The following is an 11250-nucleotide window of genomic DNA, read 5'->3' as shown; positions in this document are numbered from 1 at the left end:
TAGCCGAGTCCAAGGCCTCCTGGCCCTTGGAGATAGGGCAGGGCCCCGCCTCAGCCTGCAGCCTTCTCCTCTCACTCTGGCCATTCTGCTTGGGCTTGTGGCCCATGTGCCCAGACGACCTGACCTAAAGGATGGCCTGCTTAGGCGGCCTGTGTGGGGACAATGAGAGAAAGTATAGTGGCAAATGGGGGAGGCTGCAGGCAGAGGATGACAGCTATCCTGGCCCAAGCCCTGCTCACCGTGGGCTCAGAAGCGCGACTCAAGGGAAATGGGGAGGCCTTGCCCAGGTGACCAGATTCAGCTCAGTGTCATCCAGGAATGGCAGGGTCCAAAGGAACTGGGAAGGTGATAGCCCAACCCAGGGTTGAGGGTCAGTCTGTCCCTGGGGTAGGCAGAATGGACACCCCAGAGACGTCCCTACGTGAATCCCAGGGACCTGTGAATAAGTTAGGTGACATGACAAAGTGGGCTTTGCAAATGTGAATAAGGCTACCATCTTAAGAGAAGGGGATTGTCCTGGATTATCTGAGTGGGCCCATCTAATCACAGAAGCCCTTAAAAGTAGAGAACTTTCTCTAGCTGGAAGAACGAAAGAGGTGCAGAAGGAGAAGTCAGAGAGATTTAAAGCTACAAGAGGGATTCAGTGTGCCAGTACTGGCTCTGAGATGTAGGGCCCACATGCAGAAACCAGAGAGAGGCCTCTAGGAACTCCCATGGGAAGCATGAGAAGGAATGCAGGCAGTCGTAGGAGTAGAGACTGGCCTTGGCTGCCAGCCAGCCAGTAAACATGGCCTCAATGCTGCCACTGGAGGCACTGAACTCAGCCAAGAGCCTGTGTGAGCCTGGAAGCAGGTTCTTCCCCAGAGGCTCCACTAGAAACACAGCCTGCCCACACCACGATTTCAGCCTGGTGACACCTGCTCAGCCTTCTAAACTGGTGACACCTGCTCAGCCTTCTAAACTGCAGAGCTGCAAGATAAATACGTGTTGTTTAAACCACTACATGTGTGGTAATTTGTTACAGCAGCAGTAGAAAACCAGTGCAGTTCTGTGTTCCCAACGTTCCAGCGTGAAGGACCAACATCAAGTCGTCCAAGGGCAGAAGATACTTTCTCAAAAGGTAGTGAGCTCCGGGCCTGCCTGCCCGGAGGGCCCTCTGGACAGGAGCCTGCTCTTTGGATGAACCAAATGTCCCCCGTGACTCCTGGGATGGCAGCCCTCAGGAAAACTCCACTTTCTCCTCTGTTCCACCCGTCTCATGGTCTCAGATGGGAGTAGGGGTCCTTCAGGCTCACTAGGCCCCGCCCACACGGAAACGTTACTCCTGGAAACCCTGGGGACCTGGGGGCTTAGGAATTCCTCATTCACAGGTCTTCAAATAAGCTCAAGATCAGGTTGAGCGAAAGGTTTGTATGGCCAGTGGGGAACCCGGGTCACGTTTCTCCAACCTGTTAAACGGCTCGAGCTTCCTTCTGGATGGACACTCCTTAGGACACTCCGGGCAAGCAGGCACCCAGCAGTGCAGTTCACTGGCTGGCGTCGGGGTGCGGTGAAAGGGGGAGGGTCGGAGACAGTTGATGGGATGCAGGGGGCTCCAACACCTGCCTCCAAAGGCCGGCCGCCGCGCGGTTGGCGGGGAAAGGGAAGAAAGAAGGAAGGGCGGGGCCGGGCCCCCTGCGCCCGCCCCGCGCCTCGGCGCGCCCCTACCCTCCCCGGGCCCGGCCCAACCCAGCCCAGCCCCGCGGGCCGGTCACACGCCCCGCCGGCCGGCTGCCTCCCGCGCCCCGTGCGCCGCGCTGCTGTGCCCGGCGCTCCTGCCCCGCGCCGCCGTCCGCGCCCGCCCGGCGCCCCCGGCGACCGTGACCCTGCCCAGGGCGCGGGGCAGAGCAGGCATGGCCCCCCGGGGGGCCGCCGCGCTGGCGCTGGCCCTCGCCCTCCTGGCGGTGGCCCTGGCCGGGGCCGGGGCCCAGGGCGCAGCCCTCGAGGACCGCGACTACTACGTGCAGGAGATCTGGAGCCGGGAGCCCTACTACCCGCGCCCAGAGCCCAAGCCCGAGCCCTTCTCGCCGCCGCTGCCCGCGGGGGACAGGGAGGAGGAGCGGCAGCCGCGCCCGCCTGAGCACAGGCCGCCCAAGAAGGCGACCAAGCCCAAGAAAGCTCTCAAAAAGAAGTTGGCTCCGGAGACATCTCCTCCAGGTAAGTAACTTTCTGCGCTGGGCGGCCCGAGGGGCGCCCGTGGCTGCGCGCCTCTTCCAGCGGTGGCCGCTGGCAATGAGGGGACAGCTGGCTTCCCTGTCCGTGTGTCTGGGACGAGCGAGCCCGCGAACCTCCCCATCTCTGCACCCCCGCCTGCCTGGAGACCGCTTTGCACATCCCGCTGGCCCCTCGGAGATCCCCAGACCTTGAACCTGACCGGCGTGCTCCCTCGGGTAGCGGGAGAGCTGTGCAGCTGGGAAGCTGCCTGGGACCTGCGTCCCTCATGCCCCAAGTTTGAAATTTACTGGGCAAAGGATCTTTCTGCCGGACACTTCTTCCTTCTCTGCCTACTTTTTCAGTCTTCCTACGGGGCGTTTTCTTGAGAGTGAATTTCCGATTTGGCGATGTGAACGGCGGGGCCGTTTTGGCACAGTGGCCTTCTGGGGAAAGCTCAAGAGAGGCCTTTACCCAGTCGGTGTCCCCTCTCGGCTCCCTTCCTCCCGCTTTCTGTGCGTCCCTTGAGTCCTCTGCCCAGTTGAGACACGGTGGCAGAGCCTCTGCCTGGGAGCCTTGGGCTGCGGTAGGATTCTGGTGCCGGTGGAGCGGTGGAGCTGGAGGATGGGGGCAAAGGCCAACGGCGCCGGGCAGCCTGGGGTGCTGCGTCCTCCATCCCTCTCTCATACCCTTCTCACACCCATCCCCAGTTTCAGCCAGCTCTGTCTTGGGGAAATGACTTACAGTCGGTTTCTTACACTCCTTGTGAAGGGGGACTTTCTCTTAATTGTTCCAAATGTTCTTTGCTCAAATTGCAGAGGGCAGTGGTCCTAGCATTCCAAGATTGAGAAATGAGCAGGATTGTGGCCAAAGTCTCTGGCCTTGTAATGGCTTTCCTTGAAAGGAGATACGTGCCGGTGGCACCATTACACAGCTCCTGGCATGGAAGCAATCGCCTTTGTTTGGTTAAACCGTTCATGCAAGTCGGCAGCGAGGCAGTGGGCAAGGGGTGGAGAGGGGGACACAGAACTCTTGAATGTGTGGACCTGTCTCAGCAGCCCCTTTGCACATTCACAGTGGGGTGGTCCTGCCATGTTTCAATTTGGGCAGCTCTGTGAATGGCAGGCAGTTCTGCAAGTTGTGTAACCCTGAACAGAACCATCCAGAATTTCCAATATTTTCTGGGGAATAATGGGAATTAAGATTTGTAAAAGCCGCAGTGGTTTAGTAACAGGAATAGGAGGGGGAAGAGACACTCATTCGTAGAACTTTGTGACTCTATTAGGAGCTTTATGTACAGCTGTTTCATTTAATTCTTTCAGTGGCTCTGAGGGCTCTAATAATTCTTGTTATTTTCCAGATGAGGAACCTGAGGCTCTGACAGTTTAAGCAACCTGCTCAGTGTCACTCGCTGGCTTGGTAGATTTGAAAGCCCTTCTGTGCTTTTTAAGTCAAGGCCTTTTTTGTTTGGTAGTTTGAATCAAATATGCACATGTTTTTGTTTTTTAGTATCTGCTATGTGTTTAGCGCAGTGCAGGGCCTCATGGGGTGGGTGGGAGACATGTATGTTAGGTTCTGGTATTTACTGGGGGGACCCTGGGGGGAATGTGGAAGGAGCCCCAGACTGAGAGTCTGGAGACCGCACTTCATACCCAGGTCTGCGGCTCAGCACCCAGCTTCCTGGCCCTCAGCCTCTCCATCTGCAGAAAGACTGGCACCTGCTACCTCCCTTCACTTTGTCAGTTGTTCTACAAGCTTTTCCACAGAAGCGTCCAGTGTGTCCACTCATGGCTGTGCCAGTCCTGTGAACTGTTCATTCCTTCCAGAGGTTGTTACCAAGAACCTGCTCAACTCCAGGTGCTGGGTGAGGTCTTGGGGGTAGAGAGAGCAAGACAGCCCCGCTGCCGCCTCACGGAATGCACAGAAGTTGGGAGACGTGGAGAGAGTAATCGCAGGTGTGCTGAGGGCTGGATCGCTGATCCCCAAACTGAAACAGTCCTTGGACATTCCAGAGACTCAGCTTCAGGCCTTCCAGGGGAGCTGCCTCCAGGCCTGCCACATTTCTAATGAATCGTTGGGGCTTTTTAGAGCAGCTTCAACTGCGACAAGCAAAGTGTGACATTCATCACGTGCTTTCAACTCCTGTCTTTTTCTTTGGTGTTTGGCCAGTGGAACCCTCCACCCTGGATCCCAAGTGCGGGAGACTCGTTTAAGAATGACCTTGATTAGGGGAGTCAATGATAGTTTTGTGTGATTAAACTGTGTTAAGAGAAAATTATTTTTTCCCACTTTAAGTGGTGGCTTGATATATGTACTGCTCATGATGTCACAGAAGCATTCCTCTCTGTGTTGGACTGTTTCATAAGCAGGTTGTCATAATATCTTAGGAAGGCGTTTATAGAGGAAGGAACATCATGCCACGTTTGGAGTATTTAATGTGAACGTCTGGACTTGGCTTCCCTGGGTGGATGGTGCATGAGGTGGGAGTGAGCGGTTAGATTTAGAGATGAATAAGAATGTGAAAGCATATATAACTAATTTAAAAGTCTATCTCTGCTTTGTCTTTGCAGATGATAAAATATTTTCCAGATAGCCTTGTGTAAAGGGTGGGCTCAAGGGAAGACGGAAGGCAAGTGGTCTGTGTGTCAGGCTCCAGCAGGGAGTCTTGTCTTAATTTCATAGGAACGTTTGTTTAAAGAGCCAAGGGCATTGGGATTTGATCTTGGTATGAGTTGGGCTTTGACCCTTGGCTGTTTTTTCGTGCTACCACAGAAACGTGCAATGGGCGTCATGCGCTGATATTTTCCTGGGAGTAGCTTGGACAGCTGAATCCTTTGGTTAATTGAGAGTGTTGCATTTTTCCATGAGTTGCTGACAGATTCTCAGAGAAGTAGAGCCCTGATACACTGAATAGAGTAGAATATAAAAAAAAGTTTTTTTAAGTTTTTATTTTGAAATAATTATAAACTCACAGGAAATTGCAAAAATAGTACAGTGAAGTCCTGTGTACCCTTCACCCAGCTTACTCCAATGATAACATCTTTTAGTACATCATTATTTAACTATAGTACAGGATTTCTCAACCTTGGCAGTATTGACTTTTGGGGCCAACAGTGTACGTGTGTGTGAGGGGCCGTCCTGTGTGTTGTAGGGTGCTTAGCCACATCCCTAGCCTTGACCTACCAGATACCGGTAGCATCCTCCTTCCAGCTGAGACAACCAAAAATGTCTAGACATTGCCAAATGTTCCCAGTGGGTTGAGAATCACTGCTATATGCAATATCGAAGCCAGGAAATTGGCATTGGTACAAAACTATTAACTAGATTACATACCTCATATTTCACTAGTTTTTACACAACTCGTGTGTGTGTGTGTGTGAGTGTAGTTCTCTGCAATTTTATTACACGTATAGATTTGTGGAACCACCACCACCATCAGATACAGAACTGTGGAATCTTTTCCTGAGATTGAGTAGGACTCCGTATCATAGTTTCTGAGGTCCTCATTGTGAACATCAGTTAATCCCAGAATTTTAGAATTTGAAGGAAACTAAGTGGCCGTTGCATGCCAATTCTTGGTCACTGCAGAATTCCAACAGTGGACTGCCCATCTCTGCTCTCACACTTCCACTGATGGGCTCTCACCTCCTCCCAACACTGCCCATTCATTGGATGGACAGTACTGATGGCTAGAATGTTGTTCCTCATAGGGACCGGTCAACCTGCTTCTCTCTAATTCCATGTATTCAGCTGCCTCAGCCGAATTCAGTGGTTTCTAGATCCCTGCAGTTGGAATGCTTTGGGATCCAGAGAGTGAGTCTCAGGTCCCCACTTTTCGTTATCCCAGGGTGATGAGTAAGACAAGGGACCACATTTTGGGCATGGCAGTGGATTTGGGGTGCACTTACTTTGCATGTCATCTCCAAATGGATGACCTTGGTTTGCAGCCATACTCTTTTTAGAGACTAAGATGGAACAGAGAAGTAAACCATTGTTGTATAACTCACTTACCTTTTCCCTCCCAAGTGGCAGGAAGAAACAAACAAGTTAATAAACAAGACTCTAAATAAGTGATTTAAGATTTTTCTTTCTTCCCTCTCCATTGTACCTTGGTTAGAAATAGGGTAAGTCACATCGCCTTTAACTTTTGGGTCCTGATTTGTTTGTTGCTTTCTTCAAGGAGTGGCGAGAATGTGCCACTGTTTGAATATGCGCACGCCCACATCATGTCCATGGTCCTGGTCCCCAGTCCCGAACCCGTGGAATTTGCAGAGTGGGCAGTGAGCCACGTTTGTTTGTGTGTCTGTGCCCAGAATCTGCGAGTTTGCATTTTGTACTGTGTTGTGCTCCAGCCAAGGTGGGGTGGGGGGTGGGAGTAACTAAAGAGTTGTTATTTGAGCATATTTGGTTGTAAACAAAGCCCTTTCTGTTGTGCGCACTGCAAGCCAGTTGCTGGAAAGAGCTTCACTTGTAAGCTTTGCTTCATCTCTCTTCAGGGTGTCTGGCTGTGTTTGGCCTTTGGGTGCAAACGTCTTCTCTTGGGCAAAGCTGGGGTGTGAAGATTGGGAGGATGTGTTTGTAAATATGTCAATGTGTATTTTAAAAGCAATCCCAATGCTCTCAGCTAAACAAATAACAAGAAATCTTTATATCATGATATATGCTCACTTGAAGACTTAAATCCAAAGTGTTTTGTCCAGATAAACTCCCTACAAAATTCCTAGGAAAAGGACGTTTTATGAAAAAGGTCATTTCATGTACATCAGCAAGCAGCTTTCTAAGACACCACCTCTCTTTCCAAAATGCTTTCCAAAGTCAACTATTCATGCTGGCAAATCCCCCTACCTGTGCCCATGGTTCCAGAAACCAAAGTTTGTGCCTGGATAATGAAGGGGGGACACTCCCATGTTTGGGGAAGCGGGATTGGATGCTGTGGTTCTTAAGAATAGCCATCGTGTTTCCATGTGCCTCAAGCATCCATGGCTGCCAGCTCTCACATGATTGATGCCTTCAGTGCTGGGACAACGGCTGCCTGGGCCCTGATCCCAGGAGTTTTGGGGTGGGGGTCTCCGATGGATGTCCCTGGGGGGCCAGGGAGACTGAGCTCTCAGGCTTGGCGTCTCCAGCAATGGCGCTGCCCTCTGTGGTCTTCTCAGGTCCCTGCCACCATAGCTGCTGCTCTGGGATCATGAAGCCCGTGAAATTGGGGTGTCTTTGGATGGCCACAGGGAAGGGCTGGTGTCGATAATTGGCTGGCAGCCAGTTGGCTACTTATCCAGGCATCATAGGATGGTTAGAGTGGCACAAAAACCTTCAAATGTTAATTTAAGACTCTAATGTCACAGATTTTTGTGGTATACTCGATCTGTGCAAGGCATGTGTAGGTGTTTGGCAAAGTTTGCTCAGGACTCAGAGCTGGGATCAGAATTTGGTGGCGCCTCTCATGGGCAGATGTGACTTCTCCAAGCCTTGGACTCCTCACTGTGACACTGGAGTAATAATAAGCCATGCTTCCCGAGGTGGTGTGAGGGTAGGTAGGTCAACACATGGCCTCCCAGCCTTCAGAGGGACAGTGCAGAGGCACCTTCTGCCCGGTTCCCCAGGGTCCCCAGGAGGCTGAGTCCCAGTGGGTCCTGCTTGACAGTGCGATCTGGGTGATTGGCATTTCCTTCTCCACGTCTCTCTCCCTCACATCTTCACCTGTGCTTCGTGAAGTCTCCTCCCAGAGACACTCCTGCACCGGGCCTTGTCTCAGGCTGTTTCCAGGGGGAACCCCAACTGAGACAGGCACGTACCCACGGTGCCCTGCACAGCCTCTGCTGCTATTCTGGGGGTGGCTCTCTCCTTAAAGAGCTCCTTATTTGGTGGTAAGTCAGGAAGGTGGCTATTGCTGCATGGAGGCTGGGAGTGGCTGTCTCTCAGGCCCCAGGGGGCCTGATGGAGACCAAGTCGTCTGCACAAAAGGCTGGCCCAGAGGAGGGCATAGGCTGACCAGAGAAGACACAGCGGAGAAGGGGGAGGGGAGGGCTTCTGATTGGTTGGTTGATTGATTGACTTGGTCTAGCCCTGGTAGAAAGTACTCAAGAAATTGCACTGGTGCCTCCATCTCCACCCCAGACTGTCCAGGTCCCCCACTGATGGACGCAGGCACCTCATTCAACCACTCAGTCTGCCTTTCAGGATTCACTTGATCCCTGGGACGCCTGTTTCTACCAGGAGCGTGGCTGTCCGGGAATAGGATAAGGGCACAGGCTGTTCCCTCCCCAGGCCATGGCCCTCTTCCCGCTAACATCCCTGGAGCATGCGTTTGGAGCCGCTTTTGTTGAGGATTTTCACGTCATCTGCGGAGTCCCTCTGGCTCTCCTGTGTGAGGGGTCTCTGCAGATGTGCGTGAGTTGTTGTGTTTTAGAAGCTGCAATTACTGTCTGTCCCGATGCCATGAGGCCGCATATCTGGGAGCCCTGGAGAACACCCTATGGATTTGGGGGAGACCATCCTCCTCCTGTGGGTTCCTTAACAAGAGGCAAGCGAGGAGCTTACAGCCCTGGGCTGAGTCCTTCACAAGAGGCAGTACAGATGGTTGGGCTGGAATTTCCTGGGGAAAATGTAAATATGCAGCAAAGAATTCTTCCATTTCTGGGGGGTTGCTACTGTAAGCTCCTTGTACAGAGAGGGGAGAAAATAGTTTCCTATCAGCCAAGAAGCATTATATTTATCACCATAGACCAGACTAGAACATGTGGCCCACACTGGCAATTCAGTCTGCTACTTTTAAGGAATTCGGTCTTGTCACGAAGCCCAGATGGAGATGTTGATTTGATTCTGGCTCCTTCTCTGTACACCATTTCCACTCTACTCTCTTCTTTCATTGTACAGACCATCTGTTGCCTTCTTGCTGTAAGAGAGGAGGGGGCTGGGAAGGGCCCTTCCTGCTCTGCCTCCTCCTGGCTCTGTCCCTCTGAGCCTCAGTGTCCCCATCTGTAAAATAATGTTCATAGTAAGCTTCCTGCCCTCGATGGGTACTTGGCCAAGATGGAATGTTATAGTCTACGTGGAAATGCCTTGTAAATTGTGAATCACGCTCCATATGTTGGCTGTTATGCTTCCAGCAACTGGAATGGTGCATTGTGATGTGTGGGGGCTCAGTAATAATATTAATGATGAAAAGATGGAAGCTGTGTTTCATTCAGTGGTTCCTGAGGTCAGGCCCTGCCCCAGGCACCTGACATGTATTATATATTGTTTGTTTCCCCCCCTAACTTCCACGGAGGCAGGTACCAAGTCTCCTCGTGGTCCTGCTGAGGGGACGGAGCATGGGGACATGAAGCGGGTTGCGTGAGGACACATGGTGGTCAGTGGGGTGGCAGAACCTGGAACCAGCTCCGTACGCCTGTGCATAACCAGGAACTACCGTGTCTTCCGCAGAGAAGGTGGCAGGGCCCTGCCTGTTGTCTCCGCTCCTTTGTTACTCCCTTCGGAGATTCTGTTCTGCACGTGTTGGTCCCCCTGGGGAATCAAACTCTTAGGGGTGGTAACACATCTGCCCCTCATCTGGGCCTTTACTGGATTCCCAGAGCTGAGCAGGGACATTTGTGTCAAGGACATGGATCTGGCACACGGGAGGTGAGGCTGAGGGTGTCCGCGGGCCATGGTCTTGGACTCTTACTCCTTGTTGTCGATGGAGGCTCCAGAGATGTTGTCCCGGCAGAGAGAAGGCTTGAAATGAATGGCCGACTTCCGGGGAGGGTTGGAAAGGAACATTCTTTCCCAGAACTTTGGCTTTTTCCTCCATATTTTGTAAAACATTTCTTCCCTTAACATCTTATCTTTCTGCCAAATCAGACTCTGCATTCTCAAAAGTTATGGTACCAATTTTTTGAACAATCAGGGTCTTCACAGACCCTCAGTCAGGCTCTTTCAGAAGAGGCTGGCCATGACATTCCTACCCACAGAAATGGGACAGATGCCAAGGTGACATCAGGCTGATGTCAGACACACCCTGGTCCTCGGGGTCAACCTTCCTTCTCCAACTTTTCCGAACATTTTGGTTCATTGACTTCCTTGACCTGAGGGGGACACTTAATTTTGTGACTTTTCAGCTCACATGAAAAATGAAAGATACTCTCAGTGGGCATCACCCAAGAATATGATGGAGAGAGGATGGCCCTTGGCTGGGCCCAGTGCACCCTGTGAATTTTTTGAAGGTTTAAAGTTTTCTTGATAAACAGGCTTTTTTTTTCTTTTGGTGATTGTAAAACATTCTGAAATGATTTCATTAATTGGCACTATCCACTAGATGTTTCTGGTATTTCAACTTGCTTTATAAAGTTCAAACTAAGTATCTTTCTCCACAGACCTGCCCCTCCTCTTGTTTTTGTCTGTTTGGTCATTCATTCACTCATTCATTCATCACAGCCTATTGTGTACCAGACTCTGGAAGTAGAGTGGTGAGCATAACCAGTCGCAGTTCCTGCCCCCATGAACAGACCAACACGTGTTACACGTGTGTCATGATGCTACACAGACAGGTGTGTGGAGCTGTAGTCGAGGCTGCTGGAGCCCCCTCCCCAGGTCCTCTTTTCTCGTAGGTACACCCATCCCCAGCTGCTGGTGTTGGCTGTGACAGCTCACAGCTGCCCCCTTCTCTGGAGCATTGCCCTCGGAAGGCTGCATCTCCCATTCCCCAGTTGATCAGTCTGTAGCCAGAGGCTAACCCGCTGTAGAAAAGGTGGCCCCTTGTCTCAAGGTGCAGACAACGTTGTGTGCAATTCCTACTCCAGTGCTCCTCATGGGATCAGGCTGAGTCAGACTCTGACTGAGAACACAGCCTAGCTTAGCTCCTTCCTCTGGCTGTCCTGCTTCCTCCCTCCCTTTCTCCTTAGTGCCCTCTCTCACTACATCGTGTGTACTGAACCCCTGCATCAGGCTCTGCATAGAGGCAACTTGCCCAAAGGCAGGCAATATCAAAACCCATCAAAGGAGGCATTGATTTAGGTGAGGAATTCAGGAAAGCCATCTCAAGGAGGGGATGGCAGAGCTGTGATTTGTAGGATCAGTAGG

The 11250-nt window shown here is 51.8% G+C and overlaps 1 protein-coding gene across 1 annotated transcript in view; it reads left to right on the top strand.

Annotated features, from left to right (window-relative positions):
• Positions 1 to 1892: 1892 nt before the first annotated feature.
• Positions 1893 to 11250, top strand: part of CPXM2 (carboxypeptidase X, M14 family member 2) — a 138837-nt gene continuing 129479 nt past the window's right edge. The window contains exon 1 of the mRNA XM_087432768.1: positions 1893 to 2196. Coding sequence (XP_087288894.1) covers positions 1893 to 2196 — 304 coding nt within the window. The remainder of the gene's footprint in view (positions 2197 to 11250) is intronic.

This window comes from Ceratotherium simum, chromosome 6, assembly GCF_057802395.1.
Source record: "Ceratotherium simum simum isolate JZ-2026a chromosome 6, ASM5780239v1, whole genome shotgun sequence".
NCBI classification, from domain to species: Eukaryota; Metazoa; Chordata; class Mammalia; order Perissodactyla; family Rhinocerotidae; genus Ceratotherium; species Ceratotherium simum.
This window is presented reverse-complemented; position numbering and strand designations above follow the sequence as displayed.